Source organism: Macaca mulatta, chromosome 3 (assembly GCF_049350105.2).
Source record: "Macaca mulatta isolate MMU2019108-1 chromosome 3, T2T-MMU8v2.0, whole genome shotgun sequence".
NCBI lineage: Eukaryota > Metazoa > Chordata > Mammalia > Primates > Cercopithecidae > Macaca > Macaca mulatta.
The window spans coordinates 124,727,243-124,752,400 of record NC_133408.1 but is presented as its reverse complement, the minus strand read 5'-3'; the positions used below and the strand labels follow the sequence as shown (position 1 = coordinate 124,752,400).

Sequence of the window (25,158 nt, the reverse complement as noted above, 5' to 3'; positions counted from 1 at the left end):
TTCAGCTTACACTCTTTATAAAGAGGGGTCTCACTACGTAGACATTTCTGGAAAAATTGAAGCAACATGCAAGGAAACTGTTAATAACAATTTGTTTTAAATGGAAGTTATTTCAGGACAAAACGGGAAAAAAATTCTTTTGATTTGTGTTTACAGGCTTTTCAAACACTACATAGACAAAATTATGCACATTTGATATTTTAGACCATTATTAAATAATGAAGCTATCCAAAATATCTTTTTGGTAATTTCTTTTTTATTTGAGGTTATTACCAACAAAATGCATCATAAGAACTGAAAAGCTACAAAATTGCTTCAGATGTTTTTCTTCTTTCCTTTTTTTTAAAGCAAAGTACACAGAGTAATTTTTAAGTGGTAAGAATCCATACTATACTAATTGTTTTCTAGGCAAAGCATGTCAGACTATATAACACTATCAATAGGTATAATGTGGTTTTTATGTATACTTATAAAAATGTATTGGATACTTTTTCTGGGAATTCATTCCTCACATCCCTCATAGACATGATTTATTCAATTTTCCCTGATCTTGATATTTAGTAATTCAAACAATATAATCTATTATATGCTGCATCCTAAATAAGCAATAACAATTACATAATAAAATTCAGGCCAAATAATTTATTGAAGTGAAATACGTAAATTTCATGATTTACCAGTTACTTAAGACATACGAGGTGAGTACATTAAAATGGCCAATTATTTTGATTAGTTTCCACCTATTGTTTTTGCTCTGATAGCATCTTCTCCACTAACACATTATTGCCGTTACTCTCATCACATCTGCAATCTCTTTTGGGTTTCTATTTTCCTGATTGGCTAGTGGCTGCAATTTTTAGACAGATTAACCCTATCAGGCCAGTTCTTTCTTTTAAGTCATTGATGGATTTGTAAATATGGTAATTAACCTTAAGAACCCCAAGGCTGCTCACTCCAAGCTCACAACTTACTAAAAGCCTTAGATAGCAAGATCACTGAACTACATTTTTCAGCACAAAAATCAAAACTCCCACAAAATGTTTCTTTATCTGTGAAAACTTGTCCCTGCAGTTCAGTGGATAGCTGCCAGAAAGGGGGAACTGAGCTAAAATATTTGGCTCGTAGCTTCATGTATCTACAGCTTTACTACTAAAAACATAACTTCAAAGGCTGTGTAACAGAGGGAAGGAAGCTACAAGTTATGTTTAAACTAGGTTTGTAGAGAGATCTATTCTTTCCTGATTTATTTGTACTAGTATTCATAAGTGATCTTCCCCCGTGGCATTTACAGTACCCACCTTCTACTCAAGAACAATGTACTTACCAGCAGGAATAATCCCATTCCCCAAAACAAGAATGAATGAAGCACAGAAAAATAGTAAAGATGAGAATTCTATACTTTTTTTTTTTTTTTTTAACCAGTTTGATACCACAATGTACCCTGAATGTGAAGTGCTATGGGGAATATGAAGATGAAAGAGACCCGGCCACTGCTTTCCAGGAGTTCACCATCTGGTTTGGGAGACCAACATCCACCTAACTAGGTATTATCCCAGAGGTAAAACTGCTCTGGCAACACCTGGAAAAACGGGAGGAGCAATTAAAGTTGGACAGATTCGGAAAAGATTTATGGAAGAAGTGGAATTCAATATGGCTCCTCAAGTACTACAGTAGTAGGATTCTGAAACTCAGAGATGTGGAATTTCGGCAATTCAGCAGTGAACATATGTGCAACATACAATACTGGATACTGTGAGGGCCTTTCAAGGAAGGGAATTAAGCCAGTAATGCTGGATCCTGGGGTAAATTTAAGGTAGGGGGAGGCAAAACTGGGAAGAAAAGAAGAGTCAAAATAGGGAGTTTTGAACTCCTGCTAAGAAGTCATTTCACTCTATATATCAAAGTATTTAAATTCAGGATCACAGCCTTACATCCCAAGCAGAGAACATTTCAAATAATCTAAAGGAATCTCTTTGGAGTTTATCTAATTATCTAATTTATTCTTTCTAGAGATTAAAAATACCTTGAAGTACAGCACTAAGTTTTATTTACCTTGCTATTTTCTCGGCAGCTAGAAGAGAGTCTGGTATATTTGAATAATTGTATCAATGCCTATGGAATGGATATGTACGTTCTAATACAAAGTACGGCAGAGGCAAACACAAGTTTCCTATTAGTGAACTAAATATATATAATACTTACAGAGGTAGCATTCTGTAGATTATCATCCTTCATTGACATTATAAACTAATAGTCTCCCTTAGTATTTGCTGCTATAAGGTGGTAAAAGCTAGCTTACAAAGCAAAATGAAAGGTTGTTCATATTAAATAATACTGAAATGATTCCATTTTCTACATTGCCCTCCACAGGTAGTGAAGTGGAACCATTAAAGAAAGGGTACCTGCCACCCCATATCATCTCACTTCAAGAACTTGCATAGAACATCTCAGTTTCTGCTTTTATAAAAAACATTTCTGCGATCTACAGAGCCAAGACACAATCTACCATGGCCCTCCTGGGTTTGAAGATGACAAGCACATTTCTTTATTCATGTGTACTCAATTGCCTTTCAGCAATCTGCTGAACTGCATACTTGCTGGTCAGTTACCTTGGCAACTCCACAGTAAAGGCTGCTTCACTTTAAGTATAGTATGCCATTCACTTTGAGAAAAACATGATACAGATGTATGACACATTCATCATCTAGAAATGGAAAATGACTAAGCCACTATGTTTTGTTTGTAAAAATAATACTTCCTTTCTGTAGCATCAGTTTAAATTACAGGCACCCACACAACATTTTAGAGCAGTGCCCTTTGCCTTTCCCTTTCGCATTTGTTACTTGCAAAACAAATAGCTCTTCAACAGAGGCAATTTGGGCAGTATTTACACCTATGCTTCCTTTCAAAAACAACAAATGACACAGAGAATTCGAAGCTATAGGTTCTTGTTCTAAACATGAGCCATATAAATAAAGCTGATGGGGTCTGCTCCAACACCCACAGAGGCTATTACTAACAGTTAACACATGTTGCACTCACATATGCCTAGGCAGTACTCACAAACCATAAGCTTAAAGCATGTTGTTTTCCTTAGGAGCAAGTCTTGAAAATCAAATTTAAACACTCTAAGAATCCACAACACTAAGATCTAAACTCTGAAATATACATGTATACAGTGCCATGCTAATTAAGCCAAGGTAACAGGGTCTGGCCTCTCTGTGTATCGCATGGTTTTGCAATCTTCTATGGCTGCAAATCCATTACCTCTGTAAACATATGCCACTAGATATAAATGAAACTGGAAACCTATGGGTGGTTAAATCCATGCAATTCTATCACCAGTAATGGGAAAAACAATGAAACCAAAAGTCCAACCCACAAGAGGTCAAAAACACCATCTCCAAATAGCAAGGATAGCTAGATTTACAAAGATTAAAAACTTCTGAAGACAGGTAGTCATAAGGAACAGAATTTTAAAAGTAATAATTACATATCTGAGTAGAGACAGCCAAAAGGGTATGTAAGCAAGTAGCTGGGATCATTATCTCGCTCTCCCTAAACATAGTCCCAATGTCTCTCATCACCGTGTTACCAAAACCTTGTTCACAAAATGTTATCTGTATGTTTCATTCACAGGTATAGAATCTGCAGCCATTTCAACAACTGTATATTATGTGACAGCACAGAGCCCAAATAACAGACCATGATAGCAGTAGCAAAAAAAACTGGGACCTCATGCAAGCTAAACAATGTCTTGTTTTCCTTTACTAATAGTCCAGTGGAAACTTTCTCTCTCCATAATGAAAATATTAGGGTGTGCATGTGTGCTTATTACAATTACCTTCAAAGCAAGTTCGAATGTATTTAGTAAACATTAAATTTTGAAAGTATTATGATGGTATGTTGCTAATGAATCCACAGCACATAACTTCACAATTCTCACAACGATTATTCTTAATGGCATATGCATAAGCACAGGCACACACACAGCCCCTTCGCTACAAAAATGTCCAGAGAACACTTGCCAGCCCTTTTTCTGCATCACCAAGAACAATTACATGGCTATAAAGATAAAATAACCACTGAGTATAAGACCCTGCAAGTCTGAGCTAGTTTTAAATCTTAAAGTCATCTCTCTTGTGAAATCTTTGAGAAGAAAGTCATAAAGTATTGTCGATATTTATGTCCAGGTGACTTTTATTAGGTAGCCAGTATGTTTAGGTCTCTCTTACAGATGCTTTATTAATAAATTAATCACTGTAAAATGTCCATTTATAACATCATTTTCTAATTTTTAAGGTTTACAAGGATCTAGTAAAATCTCAGTTTCCCAGAACCCCATGAAATGAATTGTTCCATGGAGCTGATTTTTCTGAAGTACTCTGCAGTTGATTCTTTTTCATGACGGTACAAGATCATCATTTTCTACATCAATTGTTGCACTCTGCTCTATTATACGGTGATACCTGTGCGGACTGTCTGGTTGCCTTGTCATTTACTGATCATACTGTGGGTCCCAGTCTGCTAATGCTTTTTAAGGCTGTGTGTTTTACAGATTTGTTTTATCTTTTGTAGACAAGTTGTCAGCTGTCATTTCTCATTGCTATCAGTATGTTTCCTGTAGCAGCTTCTCTATCCCCTCTAATTTGCTGTTATTAATCAGCTACAGGTTTAGAAACCAGACTACCAAATGAGGCAGGGTTGCGCATTAAAGTAAAAGCAAATGCGTACTGTTTAACGCACATAGGGCTCTGCTAGATGTAAAAGACAGGAGCCTGCATTCGCAGCATCTATTTTGGCTGCTGAAAGACTCTTTTGTGGCGTATTTCCTGGTTCTTAGTTGACGCAGTACACTTCTGAATAGATGATCTTACTATACTTGAGAGAGAGCCATTACTTAAGGTGATGGCAGCAGAAACTCTGTTATAAAATACATTCACAAATAAATAGGTGTACAATTGAAAGTCTTAATTCAACGCATATATTACAGAACCAAGAACTGTCAAATAAAAAATGGATTGAATGAGTTTTATAAAATAATTACTTACATATTTGATGTGTGGGAAATACACTGCATAATTTAAACAAAGAGATCTATGAATTAAATGATCTATTGCCCTTAGTTATAGCAAAATCAGCCTAAGGTACTATAACATAATATAATTAATAAGTAACTTATTAAAAAGCAATTAAAGTCTATTTCTAAAAGCATTTCAATTTTATCAATTTGTTTCTCACATGAAGAGTTTGAAGATGGAAGCTATTCGGTGGGGGCAAGCATCACAAAGGTGTTTTAATTGAGTTCAAATTACTTAAATATGATAGTATATATTTCACAGCTGGGAAATTAGCTGTTTAAGCAATTTGAACTTAGTTTAAATATTGCCTTAACAGTAAGTATTATCTAAAAAAAAATTTTGGATAAGAATAATTAAGAAGGTTTTAAGGTATGTTGAGGATATAAAGAGAGTACTAAATAGCCACCGATCTGCTGTACCTTTTAAATAAATTGTTGCCTAAGCAACTAGGTATGGTCATCCCTGATAATTAAAAATGTTAAGTACTGACAAAAATTAATACTTCTTGTCTCATATTTTATAGTTTTAACATCTAAAAACTCTTTATGAGATTCAGAGTCCCTGTATACACAGAAATTGATTACAAGAGGCAAATCTCACTTGCTGTCTCTGCATCAAAAGAACTCATTTCAAGGTTTGCATAGCCTGATACATTTATGGATGCCTTTCTAATTTATTTTTTAACATGTTACTACAGTCAAATTGAAATTTAATTATTAAACCAGATAATTGCTGCAGAGAAATATTTTAAGAGATATCAATATCAAGCCAGTTACACAACCTGTTTTTGTTTTTGTTTTTCTCACTAAGATTTACCTTGTGTTTTATCAATACAACTTTATGAATGTTGGCTTTGAATCAAAAGCTTTTCTCAGCAGTCTGCCCTTCACCTTTGAATTCACTCAACATCAAAGTACTGCAGGCCATTCATCTGGCATTGGCCAGCTATTGTTTTTTTTCAGTCACAGATAGTCCATGCCTTGGCTGTGGAATCCATCACTGGGAAGGCATTACAGTGTCTTTGTAAACTTCATTTCTCTAAGAGATATGGCCACTTTTCTTTACATGAAGTAGGAGAGGAATCTATTACTTGAATCTTTTTCTACAAAAAAGCAGAAGAGTTTCTTCATGATATTTTTTTCCCAACTAAAACCACTGACTTTTAATCTTTCCAAACTGGAACTAAACATCTTGATTATTATGTGATTTCATGTGTGTGTGTTTTTTAAATGTCAGTTGGAAAGAGGTTCCATACCATTGTTAATTGGTGATCAATAAGCTTAGTGTCATAGTATGCTACATTGAAAAGAGCTTTATATGTTATCGTGTCTGGGCATGCCAAATATATTTCTTTATTAAGAGACAGATCGTAACATTATTTCCTACCTGCATATGGCCTCTGCCTCCTACTCAACCCACGATTCCTGACAGTTACTAACAATCAGAGTTTGCATGCATTTGCTCTCCTGGAGAATTCAGTCTCTCTATTATCTATTTTATAGATAACAAAATTGAACCTACAGGGACTAAGTGACTGCTTCAAACCTATGGAACCCATAACGAGAAAACAGAAAAAAGGAAGGGTGTGTTGAAGAAGCTGATGGCCCTCAGCTTGCTCAAGTAGGTCCCCTACTCCCATTCCAGGGAAAAAAAGAAGAGATTCCATAGTCCATATCTGGAGTATTCTTCATTACTTTTGTAACCACTTACTGGGTGCTGAGGTAGAATGATGCCAAAAGTGTTGTTCCAAGGCGTTCAAATTCCTTGGAATCCTATTTACAGAAGAAGTACCATCCTACCACTTTAGCTAAGAATTGGAATATTCTTTGCTGGGCCCAGTGGCTCACGCCTGTAATCCCAACACATTGGGAGGCTGAGGCGGGCGGATCACCTGAGGTCAGGAGTTCAAGACCAGCCTGGCCAACATGGTGAAACCCTGTCACTACTAAAAATACAAAAAACAATTAGCGGGGCATGGTGGTGGGTGCCTATAATCCCAGCTACTCGGGAGGCAGGAGAATCCCTTGAACCCGGGAGGAGGAGGTTGCAGTGAGCTGAGATCACACCATTGCACCCCATCCTGGGCAACAAGAGCTAAACTCCGTCTCAAAAAAAAAAAAAAAAAAAAAAAAAAGCACTACACAAAACATACATTTGTTAAAGTTATTTCATATATAAACGAACCTATCATCTTTTGTGCTCTCTTGAAATTTTCAAAAAGAGATGACTGAGATTCATGGTCAAGAACATCTCAAAGAACGTTATATATCTGAGACAGCATTTAAAATGGCCTTGCCATACAAGCTACTAGTATTTGTTATTATAATTTTAAAAGTGATGAAAAAATTCTCCTCATACAGTTGACAAAACTTACTCTCTGTATAAGGTATCTTTATAATTCAGAACTACAAAGATAGGATATAAATAGGATGAGAAGAAAGAAAAATAATCTAAAGGATGAGATCAAGCTAAACTAAAGCAATAAGAGAATGTTATAACCTAAACTCGTTACCTCAGTAGATTCAACATGGAGTGATCATTTCTATTGTGAAAACTCTAGTTATCTCTAGGGTTCCAAGGAGAAAATCAGTGTGAGGTTCAATGACAGTCTGAAGTTTGAAACAGGAAGAGACTGGCGTCTCTTAGAGATTCTAGATGACACTATATGTCAAGGTCTTGAAATGCATTTCCCTGAGAACAGCGCCATAATAGATGACTCTGCTGAGTGTAGCAGCTGTTGAGTTTTTTTTTTTTTTTTTTTTTTTTGGGCAAATCAAACAGTGAGAGAGAGGCATGCTCAGAGAGGATCGAGGTTCCAGGGATCAAAGCTAAAGAGAAAAGACTGAAGAAAAGGGATGACTGCAATCTAGTGAAAAATGATGTGAAGTCCAGAGGAAGAATCTTCGGAGATTCTAGGTGAGGCACAAGGAACCAGGGCATGTCCCAAGTCCTTTGGAGATGACAGAGCAGAAGCTCAGTGCAGATTGCAACAGTGAAGGACACCGGGGACCCATATCCAGAAAATAGATTAGAAAAAAGGAAGAGTGACTGTGTCAAAGAAGCCGATGGCTCTCAGCTTGCTCAAGAAACCAGCCAGATAAGGGTGTAATCAGGGGTGATTCCCTTGAAGGAACATGGGAGAATCTGATGGCAATATCTAAAGAGAATGTGGGGAAAAGAACTATGAGATCATGGGCCTGTGTCCAGGAACAAGTGTGTCTAGTGCTTTTTAAAACAAATTTTTGTGATCTTTTCATGAGAAGTTATTTGTATGAAACTCTACGTATGTTTTCTTACAAATCTTAGCAATGAAAATTCCTTAAAAATACACAGGTATTGTGGGTTTGTTTCAAAGTCGCTTGAGAAAAAATATGCTGGGAAACTTTGTCCCATTGTGAAAGAGATCTGGGGCAAAAAGACTCCAGCTGAAGAATAATTTGGTTCCAGCTATAAAAAAATTAGTGACACCCAACTTCAGAGATGTATGAACAAAATGAGGTAAGCCAGGAATCAATCCTACAAGTACCCAGCAGGTTTCATCTGGCATTATCATCTTATCACATAAAATTACTGTTCTTTTGAAAACATTTTAACATTACTCTTATTTTTATAGACATTTTGGTTGCTCCAAAATTAGATAAACTGCTATTCTGCTAATGTTCATGAACACATGTAGTTAATACTTTGTGTGAAGGATCATAAAGCCAAAAAATATAAAGAAATATTAAGTGCAAGTTCATAATGGTAATTGATATTTTGAAAACAACTAATATTTTGACTGTTAAGTAATACCTTTTCTCCCTAATGAAATACATTATTTCAAAAGTCCTGGAATATTGCTGATGGTCACATTTATAGATACAGAAGAAAAACTTATAAGGATCAATCAGTCATTTACAGGTCAAATCATCTTTCCAATAGAAAACAAGTGCCAACTAAGTAATAGCAAAACATATCAATTTGGTTTTGCAACAAGAATCATCCAAAATTAGCCAAAATATTTTATGATTATTTCTCCAAGGTTACATAATACTGTTTTAAATGATAGATGTTAAATACACATTTTTCAATATTATAAATAACTTGTTATAGTAACTACAGTAGGACAATTTTTATAAGTGGCAAGCTAGTGACTGGATAAAAGGTAGGTTAAAAACATAGGAATGGTTTTTAGTTTTTCTTTAAAAAGGGCAAAGCTATAGCCAAGGAAAAGGACTTGAAAAATAATGGATTAAGAACACAGAGGATCAGAAGTTTAAGCAGATTAGGAAAACAAAATTTTATTTTTCCAAACTAACAACAACAACAACAAAAAGCCACACATGACTAAAAAAGCGAAGAGACTATTGGAAGCAGACATTTAATTGGATCCCCCAAAGGGATTTAGATTTACAACCTAAACTCACCATCTTTCATCCCAGCAGCCATTTTTCTGCTGATAATAAAATTGTTGGCCTGTCTGGTCTTCCAGTTAACTGTTCCATTTATGCCATCAGCACAGCTTAATAAAAAAGCTTTTCAGAATAAAAAAATGTACAAAAAAATGAAATTAATGTCATGTTAAAATGACTATCACAGATCACCTACAATTAACTGGGATCAGATTCCTTCCAGCCCAGCTAACTGTTTAATTCTAGTTAGCAAATATTTGTTGTATGTTGACACAATGAATATGTGGGGATACAAGACAACCAAGGCATAGTTCCTGCCCCTGAAGAAGCTTATAATCTATGGGGATTGGCAATTCATGTACATATACATATACATATATATGTGTATATATACATACACACACACAGATATATATAAAATACATCATAGTAATTATACACACAAATGGTAGAAAGCATAAGTGCTATAAGAACACTGATGGGGCAGCAATTATCTCTGGCTAGGAATGTTGTGTTAAGTTTAAAGTAACTTTTAAATTCACAGTTGAATTTTCCTCACACTGGCAGCAATGACTAGGATAGGGGTTAAGGAATACTAAATAGGGGCTACCACAAGAGTGTCAGATAGCAGTCAGGGTAAAGCACAAGGAAATAAAAAGTGGTGCCAATTACAAGACAACATGGAGATAATACTGACAATACTTTTTCAAACTGCTAGGTGTAAGGATAAAAGGAAAATCAAAGATGCCTTTGAAGTTTTTATCTAGAATGACATAGAATAGCAATACATTAGGAACCTCAGAAAAGTCAGTTTCAAGAGAAAGAAGATTAATTTGATTCAGGATATGTTAAACTTAGGGTACTAGTTGGATATCTAGGTGAAACGATTTGAGAAGAAGATAATGTAATGGAGCTTCACATACAGATTTAAAGTTCTTCTCCAAAGAAATGATTATTGAAGCTAAAGCCCTAGTGTGATTCCCTAGTAACACATACATCAGGCTCTTACATAGAAAGTGATCTGGAGCAAATATATGTTCCTGTTCTTGACCCATTCATTGATCCTATTTTTCATCATCCAAACTGCCAATCTGCTGTCTACTCTCTGATTTTTCACCCTTACATTTTAGACATGATAGATTTGGGCACCATTTTTTTCTGATTACAATATTGGCTCTCCATCCTATTCTCCATTGGGCTACTTTAGGTAAGTTCCTTGTGGATTCAGTTCAGCCCAAGAATTGCCCAGGGGATTTGTCCTAGCTTCTGTGTGTTTGTTTCGTTTTGTTTGTTTTTGTTTTGTTGTTGTTGTTGTTGTTGTTTTTGAGATGGAGTCTCACTCTGTTGCCCCGGCTGGTGTACAGTGGCGCGATCTTGGCTCACTGCAACCACCACCTCCTGGGTTCAAGAGATTCTCTGGTCTCAACCTCTGGAGTAGCTGGGACTACAGGCGTGCACCACCATGCCTGGCTAATTTTTGTATTTTTGGTAGAGATGGAGTTGAGGCTGGTCTCAAACTCCAGGCCTCAGGTGAGCCACCCACCTCGGCCTCCCAAAGTGCTGGGATTACAGGTGTGGGCCACCACACCCAGCCTGTCCTAGCTTCTGGACCTGGTATGCGGTAAGGAAGAATGCTCAAAAGGAAGAGGGACAGCAAAAGCAAAACAACATATTAATAAATACATTAACATATCAAAAGCAGAGGATGATTCAGAAAGAAAGAAGAAAGAAGCAGTCACAGAGGTTAAAAAATGAAGTCTGAAGAGTCACATAAGCCAACGGAACGGAAGAGACATGTCAAGAAGGAGAGTATGATCAACATCCTCACTTACTGCAAAAAGGTCAAAGAGGATGAGAGCTTAGAAAAGACTGCTAGATTTGAAAAGTGAGAAGTTACTGGTGACTCCTTGAAAGTGGAGTTCTGATAAAGTGGTGAGAGTAGAAGCCAAACTGCAAAAGGTCAAGACATAGATGCAGAAATTACAGTTAATCTTTCAAGAACACTGGTCAGAATAGGGAATCAAAAAGATCAAATGATAGACTGAAGAGTGGCAAGGTGGACAGAAGGTTGTTTATTTTAGTAGGGATGACATATTTTGTATCTAAATAGAGGAAAAGATGTAAGGGGGGAGAAAGAGATTAAGGATAACAGGAGCATAACTGATAAGATACAATCCAAGAAAAGGTAGAATGGGTAGGACAAAGCATATGGAAGTAAGGAAAATGCTTTGGGCATGAGAAAGGGAAAGGAAAGTAGAGACAGCAACAGTTAGTGGGGTATAGCAAACTTCACTTTAAAGGAGGTCCCCACCTTAATAAATCAGAGATAAAAGGCATATTTCCTTTTCAAACTAAATTTCCAGTAAAAGAACTTTATGAAAAATCCACCCTTCAAAATGAGAAAAGAATACAATTCAAAACCCAGATTATTATTATTAGTAGTAGTAGTGGTAGTGTTTTTAGAGATGGGGTCCACTATGTTGCCCAGGCTGGACTAGAACTCCTGGGCTCAAGCAATCATCCTACCTCAGCTTCCCAAGTAGCTAGGACTACAACAACTGCTCAGACCACTGCAGCCAGCTAAAACCGAGGTTACTAATTTAATCATTACACATTGGATGATTGTATCAAAATGTCACAGGTGCCCTTTATGTATGTACAATTATTACATATCCATAATTAAAATTTTAAAAAGTTATTAAACCCAGGTTATTAAAAACAAACAAAACCCCAGGTGATCATGTCAGTGCTACCTAGGAGTACAAATCAAAATCCACAACACCCCCCAAAATAAGCTACTTAATTTGTATTCAATTTTAAAAATACATCAAATTAAGAATATTAATTTTATCTACTAAATGACCAATGTTATGAATTTCTCTAATAAATGGTTAATGTATTTAATAACTGAAGTTATGTATTTTTAAATCTAGATGAATAATACAGGAGGCATTTCCCAATAATTTAAGCTAAAACAGGATCAAAAATATTAATAGTCTCTTGTGACAAAATACTCCACCCCCAGGGTTATCCTGATGGCTATGTTCCAAAATCAACATGCTAGTTACATAGGAATCACATAGGCAGCTCCCCTAAAATACATATTCACAGGTACCCCCAAAATAGACATAGTAAAAAAATTCTGAAACACATATTCATGACTTCACCATGGAGAGTCTAGGTAGGTGGGTTACACAGTTCCGCCAGGTAATTCACATACAAAACTGTGAACTCTAGAAGACAGAAGAGCCATTACAGAACCCAAAGAAATATAAACTATCACCTGAGTTACATATGCAACAAATGTAGGGCTGACCTTAGAAGTGAAAACCCTACCCATTCCAACCTCCAACTGATTTACAGATACAGCCAATCTGCAAAAACATACAAGACCTTGCTGGATAGTGGAATATCCCAACTAGAAGGACAAGAAACAGGTGGCCAAATTCTTCTCTACAATGTTCCAAAGAACAATGTATGTGTGGATATGACAAGCAACATTTAGATTTAACTGCTTTCCATCACCACCTCCTGAGCAAGGTGCTTTCACATATACTGTCTAATTCAATCCTTACAAAACCAAATCAATCTATTAATGTGTCTGAAGATTATAGGGGCTTAATCTTAAAGCATAATGAAGTAAATCCTGCAGGCAAGCAGACACTCTATAGAACTCTCCATTTCTCCATGAACTGGGTAGTTACCATAAAGAAAGAACAGACAGTTTCTCTTTTGTTCCTTCCTTTATTCTAGCTCAGTGGTTCTCAGACTATGTTGTGCATAAAAATTATTGTTCAGAGTTTTATACACAAAACTACACATATTATGGCTTATGGGCGATTTAAAGGATTAATTAGGATAACTTTAGGTCTATGGAATTTTTTCTTACACCCTTGCTTTTAGAATCCGACTAACCCAGCATAAGAATTAACACCACTACATGTCCTTGGCTAGTGAATCAATGCATCATTGCTCATACTTTCCAGGTCCTGTAGAAGGGCAGCCTAGTTGGCTTTTACAGGATTCAAAAAGCAAACTGAATTGGTGTCTCAACTGTTTAAACAGAGAGGCAGGGTAGAATAGTTTAAACACAACACACAGACGTTGCTCTATTTCAAGGCCAGCACTGCTTTTGAGCACATTCATTTTTTGAAAGTTTGTATTGATCCATATGAAGTCCTACTTTGACCACAGAAGACTGAAGTCCAATAAATCTCAATAAAAGGATAATGTTTTATGGCTCTACTCCCCAAGCAATATCACTAAAGGCAAGACACGATGCCACAAATGATGTGCTTAAACCAAGTCCCACATATTGAGGGAGAAACTTTAATAATAGGGAAATAACTATTTATTTTTAATTGTGTGTCCAATATCATGGATCCACTTGACTAACTTCTTGTATAGAAAAGTATTGTATTCTGTACATTGACAAGTACAGAGTACTCATTGAAAAAGGCTAGTATTTTAAAGTTTAATTTTCATTAGAAAAGGACCAATGCATTTTTTAATGTGAGAATGAATTTCTCTAGGATGGAAAAATATGACTCAATATTTAAAATATTTATCCTACCTACAACTTCTCAAGATTAAATCTAATGTGTAAAGATATGTCAGACTTGTACAGACCGGTTCTTGAACTTCCTCCAAAGACACTGGACTATCCCCAGGAATCCTAAAAGGAAGAGAACACCACTGTGCTCACCAGGTTCATGGAAATCTACATTACAGTTACATCTGGGTGTGAGTTTTACTCTGGTTCATAAACACAGAAACAAAGAATCATATGTATCTTGCATTTACAAAGCCCAAGCTAAGAAAGCATTCACACAATTAGCCAGGATATCACTGTACATAATTTAATCATATTTTCAATGTTCCCCCTTTAAAATCATCAAAGCCTAAATTAATCCAAAGGTGGCTGGCATGCCTTCACCTTCCCTAGAAACCATACGACAGTTAAAGTTTGTCTTAAGATTCCATGATTCATTTTGAGTCTTCTAGCAGCATAACTACATTTCATCTGGCCTGGGGCAAGCAATCTCTGAAGAGATATTACTGTTACCCAAACTTGAATAATTTGCTGACTGGGGGAGGAGAGGATTGCTATTTAATAAAAGTAATTGAAGAGCTGTGAATAGTGACTGATTGCTGATGAGCTAATCAGAATATCAAGGAATGGAAATAATAAATAATAACTTATTCAGACATCACTGTCCAAGTAAACAGCAGGATATGTCAAATGAAATTTAATCTGATTATCATACTCACCTTAAAACCAAACTGTCAAGTCTTTCTCTGTCCACTACTTCATCTGTCTCTTTCATATTTCACTGTAAGGGGGATGGAAGACTTTGTTTTCAGAAGTTAGTTATATAGCTCACGTGTCCTGCATCCCTTCCCTTCTCTTACCATCCCCATCCAAGTTGCTATGTTGCTCCCTGACCCTCTACATTTTTCTCTTCCCTTCTTCTATGTAATTCTCCCTATTTCTTTTAAAATTGTTTCTTACACCGAAACATTGTTTTTATATTTTTCTCTCTAAAAAGTGTAAGTTCACTATTACTTCTCTTCTTTAGCTACAATGTCTTAAATACAAAGTGCTGGATACTACACTAATGGTTGTACACATATTAACTAATGTAATCCTTACAATGACTATGTGAAGTAGGTAGCATTCACTCTATTTTACAGTGAGACTACCAAGTTTAAGAAAATTATGTTAACTTACCCCAGGTCTTATGTTTACTAAGTGGCAGGGTTGAATTTTGAACCCATTTCGTGGCTGACTGCAAAGTCTATATCATGAACACATCAATACTATCCCCAAATACAGTCATGCATTGCTTAATAATGGGGATACTTTTTGAGAAATGCATTGTTAGGTGATTTTGTTGTTGTGCAATCATAGAATGTACTTACACAAAATGATATATACATTTTTATTTATATATATTTTTTCATATAGAAAACCAAAGTTCCCATCACCATTACTATGCTATTGCTGTGCAGTGGAAATTAATCTCATGTACTACAGGCACCAAAACAAGAACAAAAACAATTTGTTGAAAGAAGAAAGCTTTAAATTTTGGAACCTATGAGAAAAAAAATGGCTTTACTGAGGAGGACTGTCTACCCCAACCTCTGAAAGGAGCTGGGAAAAGATAATCCTAAAAGAAATGTCACAACAAGGCTTTAAATGAAGAATGCCAGAAGCAGCTAAAAAATTAGATATAAGAGACTTTAGAGTGAAATAAAAAAGAAATGTTACAGCAAGACTTTAAATGAAGAATGCCAGAAGAACCTAAAAAAATAGATATAAGAGACTTTAGAGTGAAATAAAACTGTAGTGCAGAAAGGTAGTGTTTAACATCAATCTTTACAGACACAGGGTCTGGGTTCAAATCCTAATTTTTGTCCATTGGGTAAGTTACTCAATGTCTCTGTGCCTCATCTGGAATAGAATAGTATCCATATCAGTGACAAACCGTTGAGTATTAAATGACATAATATATTTAAGAACTTTGAAGAACGCCTAGCATATAGTGATGTCCCCCCAAAATAAAAACTATTATTACATTTACTCTTCATCTAATTTGAAGAAAATGTTGGATTTCCTTAAATACAATCATTTTAAAAAACACATCTTCAAATGAAAAAAAAAACTGTCATCACTACAGGTGGCATTATATAATAATACAGCACTCTCACTTTTTCCACAATCATGACACATGTGAAAAATGATATTCTATAGAAATATATTATAGAGTCAACAGTAGAGGCTACTCAGAAGAGGCAACAGTCATACCAAACTCTACTACATGGTTGCCCAAGGGCTAAAAAGATGGCAACTCAGCCAGTCCTCATTCTCTGCACTCAGCCAAGTTGAGGGCTGCAGTTTAACCCTTTTTAGGGAAGCCTGATGTAATAAGATATGAATTACATTGATATTTATATTCTGACTCTCATAAGCTTTTAGATATTTATTTAGAGGAAACAATGCAACAAAAGCAAAAAGTTATGTGTGAGCAAGACTCAACTGCATTAATCACAATATCAAAATTGAGTGGAAAGTTAAACGTTCAATATAAGAAGTGTTGGTTTGACAGAATAGTTATTGGAGAAGGGAAAGTTCCTCACTTCTCTTGGTATTTTCTGCTCCTTTGCTCAAATAGCCAGAGAAGATAAGTTTGGGTTTCCACTCATGGGAACAGTACTATATCTCAGATGAAATAGGAACACCAGTGGGAACTTTAACAAAAACAATGCACATAAGCAACAGTTACATGCACCATTACAATTTAATGTCCTTATTTGCACAATGTTGGACTATTGTGAGAATAATACAATTAGTGAAAAGCAGAATAAAAAACAGTATAAAGGCAATGTAAAATCTAGTGTAATAGTGCAATCTAGTGGAAAAGGATTAAAAAGCCAAGTGTAGGAGCTGTTGGGTTAGGGATATAAAGCTGCAGGAAAAATTTCTGTTCACAGTAAAAAATACAACAACACTCATGATCTTTCCAACTAAGTAACCTCTAAAGAAGAAATATCCTCATATTGGATGTTTGCTTTAAATTGTTATTAATTTTCTTAATTATAAAAATCCATACATTCTCATTGTACTATGATACATTCCAATAGTATAACCAGGAAGATACAAAATATAAACGTTCTCTCTCATATCCCTGTTGCCATCCCACCAATGTCACTGCCTAGCGTATCTACTCTTAATCGTCTTGGCATCTTTCCATATTCTATGTGTATACACACAAAACACATACCATGCTCTTTTTTGCATAATATGATCACATTTTTTCACTTAGAATATATCTTGAACATGTTTACATGATAGCACATTTTAAAGCTACATCGTTTTCTGCTGTGTCTCAATCATAATTTATTTATCATCACCTCAAACTAAGCTTGTCCAAACTAGGACCCATACTCTTTCCCTTAAAAACTGATCCCATTCGAGCCTTCTTCATCCTGTGTGTGGCACCACCATCTGTCCTCACGTAGATGACAGAAATCTGGAAATCATCCTTGAAATCTTCTCCTGACAAACTTAGCACCAAATTCAATGCAACACTCACTCCTGTTGTTTTTTACCCCCTAAAATATCTCTCCTATCTTCATCTCCCCATCACCACCCTAGCCCACAAGGTCATCATCTCTATCTTCAATTACTAAAGGAGCCTAACCAGTCTACGACAAGCTATTCTGATCCCTCCAACCCTTTCCTCACAAACAGCTAAAGTGCTCTTTTTGAAATGCAGATCTGATCATGTCCTGGTTAAATCCCTGCAAAGATCTTCCCATTGCTCTTAGTACAAAGATTAAACCCTTTAAGGCTGTCTACCAGGTTCTGCAAAATTTGTTCCTTGATCTCCTCACTAGCCTCATTTAACATTGTGCTCACCCTTCTCTTTCTGCCCCAACTCCACTGGACGTCTTTTAGCACTTTCTGTTTACCATATTAAACCTGCCCCAGGCCCTCTACAGAGGTCTTCCTTTTACCTCAAATATACCGTCCCTCCTTACTAATATTTACTCATCCTTAAGATCTGAGTGCTTCCTTGGAAAAGCCTTCCTTAAACCCCCTATCCGGCCAAATCCTCTACTTACAAGTTCTAGTCATGTTTGTAGCACTTACCATAGTTTTAAGGGCACATTTATATGTGTAAATGTTTGATTAATCAACTAATCTTGAAAAAAAAAAACCCTGTCCTTTGTCAACCCCACTAGTGTAAAAAGTTCCATGATAGCTGAGCTGTGTATTCCCCAGCATCCAGCGTGGGGTCTCAAAACTAGTCAACACTCAAAAAAATGAATGAATAAAGGAATTACTGGCCAGGTGTGGTGGCTCACACCTGTAATCCCAACACTTTGGGAGGCCAAGGTGGGAGGATCACCTGAGGTCAGGAGTTCAAGACCAGCCTGGCCAACATGGTGAAACCCTGTCTCTACTAAAAATACAAAAAATTAGCTGGGCCTGGTGGCGGGTGCCTGTAATCCCAGCTACTTGAAAGGCTGAGGCAGGAGAATCGCTTGAACCCGGGAGGCGGAGGTTGCAGTGAGCCAAGACCACACCATTGTACTCCAGCCTGGGCAACAAGAACAAAACTCTGTCTCAAAAAAAAAAAAAAAGAATTACTAATTAGTAAAGATAACCAGGATTTTTTCTAGTTTTTTTCATTATGATTATCAATACTATAATAAAAATCCTTATCTGTATCTTTGAGCACCTTCATCATTATATCTGTAAGCTAGACTTCTAGCAGTAAAATGGTTAGACAAAAAATAATGTACATTTCAAATTCTGATAAGCATGTGTAGTAATCTGTTCTGTTTCTACTTCTGCAGTACTGGTGTTTCATGAGAATCAACCCTGTAGCTACAGAAAATGAAAGATGTTAAAAGTGCTACACTGATTAACTATTTCATAGAAGAGAAAAGCCAATGTCATTTTACTGCACAGCAAGAAACATGAATTTGCTAAGAAGGAGAAATAAAAAACCTCAGTGCTATTTTTTCTCTTATTTTGCTTTCCAGGGTAAAAGAGCAACTATCCTTGTATGCATACTGCTGAAGAAATAGGTAACAAATATTCCACTTTAACTGCTGTAAGAAAAATACTGTGATCTCTTCTTTCAAATTTGCACTGAACCCCAAATCTCCATAATAATTCAAGTGGTGACCCGACAAATGAGTGAAAAGCTAAAGAATGGGAAAGAATTTATACCAGACTGCCTAACTCCTATACATTTTTTAAATGAGCGGCTTCATTTATCAGAAAAGAAAGTCTGCGTACATGTCACAACAGATGCCGTGGCGATTCCCGTGGTACAGGATGCCAAAGATCTATTCCAAAAAATTGATTAGTCTAAGACAATTAAATACAAAGTGAAATGTACTAAACACGAGAGGTTTTTAAATAATAAAATGCACTTAAACTGCTATTGCATAAACGTTGCATAAAAATTCTTAGATAAAGATACAAAAAAAAAAAAAAAAAATCTACCAAAGAGTGACCAAAGAAGAAAACAGCACTGTGGCTTTTACTAACATATTGTTTCCAAGAATATAACAATAATCATGCCAGCACCTAATGTTTCGAGGCTACCTATTTATTTCCTAAGGTAACATCTTTAAGTTTTAAAATGTAAACACAGGATTATTACTTCCAAAGCAGGGGAGCCGGAGCCAGAGCAAGCAAGCACTGCATTCAAGGAATTACAAGTAGCCGCCTGTAGACCAGCTGAGCGTTGACAAGCCAGAAACTCATCTTTGAGCTTTTCTGTCTCGGAAATATGAACTCAGCCCAAGAACGCCCGTGGCATCTTCAACAACAGGGATGCAAGCCATCGTAAATTGCTGTTTGCATTATTACAATCCCACAAAAGTGCACAGGGCCCTTTTATAAAAGAGAAAATAAGGAAAAGAGAAAGTTGTTCAACATTAGAAATATACTTCATACAGTCAGAGTGAAAGTGACTGCATTTCTGACCTAACAACTGGAGTGGAGGAGAAAGTTCTAAGCGTGAGGCAGAAGTGAAAGCTGCAGGGAAAAGTTAGAAAATATGACACAAGAATTTTTCTATCATTCCTTCACCTCTCTCATTGGACTTCTTAGTTTGCAAGAACTAGAAGCTCCAGGGTATAAAAATAGCTTCCGTGGAATCCAAAACTACTCACAAAAGGGGTCCTGTAAGGAAGTCTTATATACTCCACAAATTCATTTTAAGAAATCGTATTTTCAAAGTTTGATATAGTAACCAAAATAAACAATCAATAGGCAGATCACCATACAGGAAAGAAAAATCTGCCTCAAGACATGTTTGAGATACTAAGAATGTGCCCTTAAGCCAGGCAGAAACCAGGCTAACCTGAAACGGACAGAAGTTAAAAACATTTGATAAAAATATTTTATTTTGCTATGTAAAAGCTAAAAATTTTAACTGTTAAGTTTTGTAGGGAGATATATGACAAGGGAGGGGAGGTTGCAGAAGGGACCCTATTTCCCTCTGGAGAAGTGGCAGCTGAGCCCCAGCAGCCAGCCTGCCCCCTCTAGCCCTAGGTACCCTCGGCATCCACGGTCACTCAGCCTCAGTAGCCTGCTCGGACAGAGCAAGAAATTCCAGGAAAGAGTAATTCTAGGAAGCAAATTAAGCAAGTTAAGACACTTTGCAGGGGGAAAAGGAATCTTTCATTTTCTTCTCAGGTTTTCATGTTTGAAATAGAATGGGAGAGATAGGAGGGTGTGTGTTAAATTACCCTGTTGCAGCTATTTTCAAGCTGTAAGAAATGAACTTGCAACACACAGGGCTATTTAGACAGTTTATCAGAAAAAATAAAATGTTCTCATCACAAATGTCTTTCAGGTGAACACTAAAATGTTATCATGGCCTTCAAGTTAAATATTCATTGCAAGAAAGGTGAATATTTCCGATATTTAAAGAACAGAATAAATAAAGTTGATTGTTTTGTTGAGCTGCAATGTTAGGAAGGCCTCATGTTGAAATCTATCTGTACCTTTAACCCACCAATGCTAGTTCTACTTTCCAAAGCAAACATCAGAGAGTTCATGTTGACTGTTTAGTCTTATCAAGTTAAACACTTCCAGACCCTGTGAAGATACCTCCCATGACAGGATTGCCAGACCCTTCAACATCCCCATGGACTGCTCTGGAAGTTGTCTAATTTGTCAAAATCTCTCTTTAAATGTGACAGCCAGAAATGGACACAATACTACAGGTGTGGTTGATTAGAGCAGGGTACTATTAATGTTTGTGACATATGGACACTATACTATTACCAGAAGCTAACTAATTTTTTTTCTTTTGCAACCACATCATGCCACTGGTTCATATTAACCTTCATTTTCCTAAAGAACTGTCACCATACAAAGTCATTTTCATACTTTCATACCAATGAATTATGATGCACTTACTACTATAAAATATTCTTTGCTTTCAGCACAGCATTGCAGCCAACTTAAAAACCATGTTAACTCTAAATTGTTATCAATTTCTAACAGCTATCCCTTTTCAATTCATCCTTGGATTTTAAAGCAAGCCTCCTAGATCTTCATGCAACTCATTCATACAAATGCTGAGGAAGAGAAAACTCAGGGCAAAGGCTTATGATCCTTAACCAGGGATAATACCCTGACCCAAACCCAAGAACACATACACCTCGCCGGTGCTGGTTCAGTCTGCCTCCCGCTCACACAGAAATACTGTTAATTAATCTGCACACCACCTCATACACAAGAACATCCTGTATCCTTGACAAATGCTTTGCAGACAGCAGGATTAACTTACCTTTCAAAACAAAGTGTAAGAAATCTATACATATTAAAATTGTAATTATATAAAAATATTTATGTATACAGAACAAAGACTAGAAGGGATACAACATCAATGGAAATGGTTGTTCCAGTGTCAGGCTGTGGAAACTGGAGGTTTGTTTTTTACTTAATACTGTCTTTAATATGGTTACATTGTTTACAAAATTTAAAACACTGGGAATTATGAAGAGAGAATTTAGCTTGGAAGCAATCCATGTGTAACAGCATTTAAGAGCACTGAGACTCTATCTGATCCTACCAACATGAAAACTTGAATCAGAAACATATTCATTGGAAAAGACTTGTTGATACCTAGAAACATTGGCTTTTTCTTCTTCATTTTTTGTTTGTTTGTTTGTTTCTTGTACTGCTACATTATGCTTAATATTTCTGGCAATCAGGGAGATAACAGACTGGAGAACTGGATTCCGAAGTTTAGAAAAAGCCTAAATGGAGTGTGTATTAGTCTATGTATGCCCCTCACATATGTCTGTCTGTCTGTCTGTCTGTCTGTCTGTCTGCTGGGGAGGTTGAAAGGGATAGAAAGAAAACAGTCATCATATTGACATTTCTGTGAAGCTCTGGACTAAAATGGAGTGAAGTGTAAAAGCGATCTCCCCTCCAGCCCAAGAATTTCTAACAAACACATAAACCCGTATCATCAATTCCCCTAGAGTCATTTCTTTACACCGAGGGTAGGAAATAAGTGTTAGAATATGCATTTGGGTGTTTAGAGAATATGGAAGGGTGAATTTTAAGGAAATGATTATTCGAGTAGAGTACGGATAATTAGCAAAAAAGAAAAAGGAAGAAGGCAGGTGGGTATTTTGGAGACAATGTGATCTATAAATATTGCACTTATTAGAATAAGAAACAATCTGAATATTTGACTTGGGAATTTTTTTTAACAAGTCAGGATTTCTTCACTGCTTCCATATTTTGTGTACTGCACGATTTTCACCAGTGGAAAACTAATGTTGGAAACTGGATACATGTTATCTTTATTTCTTTGAAGTTGTCTCTAACCAGTTTTTTCTGGTGCTGTCCCTTATTTTCAATGTCTGTGAGACAAGTGAAAATGCCACTTTGCTTAGAAATGCAATTTGTCCACCATACTATAGGTTAAGTAAAATACATGAAGCAAATCAACAGCTTTTAGATTTATGGCAAACTGTTGTAAAAATGGATAAAATGTTCAATACAAAGTCCACTTACTCTTTGACAACTGGAAATTCTACTTTGCTTAGAAATAAATTTTCCCTACCATACTAGAACTTAAGCCAAATACAGGTGGTAAGTCAGCAGGTTCGTAAATCCATAGCAATTGTCATTAAAAATGAATAAGGTGTCCAAATAGAAAATCCAGTTATTATTTGACAACTGAAAATTTAACTTCACTTAGAAATATATTTTCTCTATCATATTAGAAATTAAGCCAAATACATGTAATAAGTCAGCAGATTCACAGATCTATAGCAAATTGTCATTAAAAAGGGGTAAAATGTCCAAATAGAAAAAGTGCAATTACTCTTTCACAAGTGAAAATTCCAGTTCGTTTTGAAATAGTTTTTCTAAAACCCTAGAACTTAAGCTAAATACATAAGGTAAATTCAACAGCTTTATAAATACATGGCAAATTTTCATTAAATGGGTAAAATATCCAAAGAGAAAGTCTAGTTATTATCTAACAAGTGAAAATCCCACTTTGTTTTGAAATACAATTTTCTTACCCTACTAGAAGTTAAATATAGGTGTTAAATCAACAGCTTCGTAGATCTACAGCAAACTCTCATAAAAATAGATAAAATGTCTAAATACAAAGCCCAGTTATTATTTGATAAAATAAATAATATGCATTAACTCCTCTTTGCTGTATATGCAACCCTGTGCAAAATGGGCAGAAATAGTCAACACCAGGAATAAATATCTGAGAAAATCCAAAATTCACGTAGATATTAAATATCCAAAATATGTTTAAAGTTCTTATCTATTAATTTTGTTTTATTTTTGGTTTTGAACGTTTTTGTTGTTCTAGACAACACAAAAATGTTGCCGAAAGTATTGCTCTATTAATGTTATCTTTCTGTTTTATTTCTAATATTGTTTTGTTTTTTGGATAACAAGAAGATTTTATCTAAATTACTTATTCATTGATGCTGTTTTTTCCCTTAGAAAATTCTATTTCTAAGCAAAGTGAAAATATTTTCATATGTAAAAGAATAAAAAAAACTATAATATGTTAGAAACAGTGAGACCAGAGAAAATTCTTCTCAGTTTTCTGGTTTTAAATATTTATGTACTAACGTTGTTCATTTAAAATTTTAATTAAAAAATTAATTACTATTTTTCCTTGAAAGAAAGCTCTGCAAACTTAATGTTATTTAACATTTAAAGGCTCTTTGGAAAGAAAATAATCGAAAAGTATTAATTTGATCTTGTTTTTAACATTTAGAAAGTATCTGCAATCCTATGAAAAATATTTACGGTATAGATACCTATATATGCATAGAGAACGACTGAAAAAGCAGACTCTATAATGTTTACTGGTGTTATTGCAGGGTGAAGAGGTTACAGGTGACCTTTTCTTCTTTAGAGTTTTCTAAGGTTTTCTCTCCTGAATTTTGTACAATACCTGAAATTACTTTTATTACGGTAAAATACTAATTACGTTTTTTTAAAAAAGTCCTGGTTAACATTTTGAAAGAAAAAATCAAATTGGTTCGAACTTGTTCAAACTTTCAAAGTCTTAAGATGGAGTTTTGAACTTTAATTTTTCCTACTTTTCATCTATACTGGTTTTAAATCTCAATTTTTAGAAAAATAATGTCTCAGTTAACTAGGTGAAGTAACTTTCGAATTTAAACAAACAAAACTGCTAAGAATTTGACAGCGGTCATCAGAACAGTACTCTACCAAGCATAAGAAATCCTGGAATTATTCTATCTTGCAGAAGAGAGTGAATATCCTAAAGATTAAATTAAAAGGCACTTCTAAAAAGTGTAATTGTGTTCACCCAACTTCCTAGGAAAATGTCTTTGTTAAAAAGCTGCATTTCCTTCATTCATATTCCGGATAGTGGATATTTTATCTCTAATGAAAAGTAAAATCTCAGGAAATGGGCTCCAGTTTTGTTTATTCCTAGAAAGGCTAGCTTTTAAAGTGCGGTGTCTGCAACGTTGTTACGACAATAAGTCAAATTCTTATTGATCCTCCAAGTATAAAATAATCCGTAGCAATGTTACTAAAATGTGCTCAATTTTGCTCTTCAAATATGAAAGCGTTTCATCTGTGTTTCAGAAACCTAACTCAGCTGTAGACAATTTGGTTTTCCCTT

The 25,158-nt window shown here is 35.6% G+C and overlaps 2 protein-coding genes across 25 annotated transcripts in view; one reads left to right on the top strand and one right to left on the bottom strand.

Moving 5' to 3' along the window:
* The window catches only part of CASD1 (CAS1 domain containing 1), a 124,518-nt gene extending 120,624 nt beyond the window's left edge, over positions 1-3,894 (top strand). The window contains exon 18 of the mRNA XM_028846049.2: positions 1,423-3,894. Coding sequence (XP_028701882.2) covers positions 1,423-1,470 — 48 coding nt within the window. The 3' untranslated portion in view covers positions 1,471-3,894. The remainder of the gene's footprint in view (positions 1-1,422) is intronic.
* SGCE (sarcoglycan epsilon) overlaps positions 1-25,158 on the bottom strand; it is a 71,484-nt gene that overhangs the window by 45,072 nt on the left and 1,254 nt on the right. For 7 of the 24 annotated variants that reach the window (XM_077997046.1, XM_015134273.2, XM_015134276.3 and 4 more), the window contains exon 2: positions 9,488-9,595. The exons of 12 other annotated variants lie outside the window; for them this stretch is intronic. In XM_077997046.1, coding sequence (XP_077853172.1) covers positions 9,488-9,595 — 108 coding nt within the window. Of the gene's footprint in view, positions 1-9,487; positions 9,596-14,101; positions 14,148-14,743; positions 14,806-25,158 lie in introns of all 24 variants that reach the window. 5 more of the 24 variants (XM_028846054.2, XM_077997056.1, XM_028846055.2 and 2 more) reach the window with 3 other exon arrangements.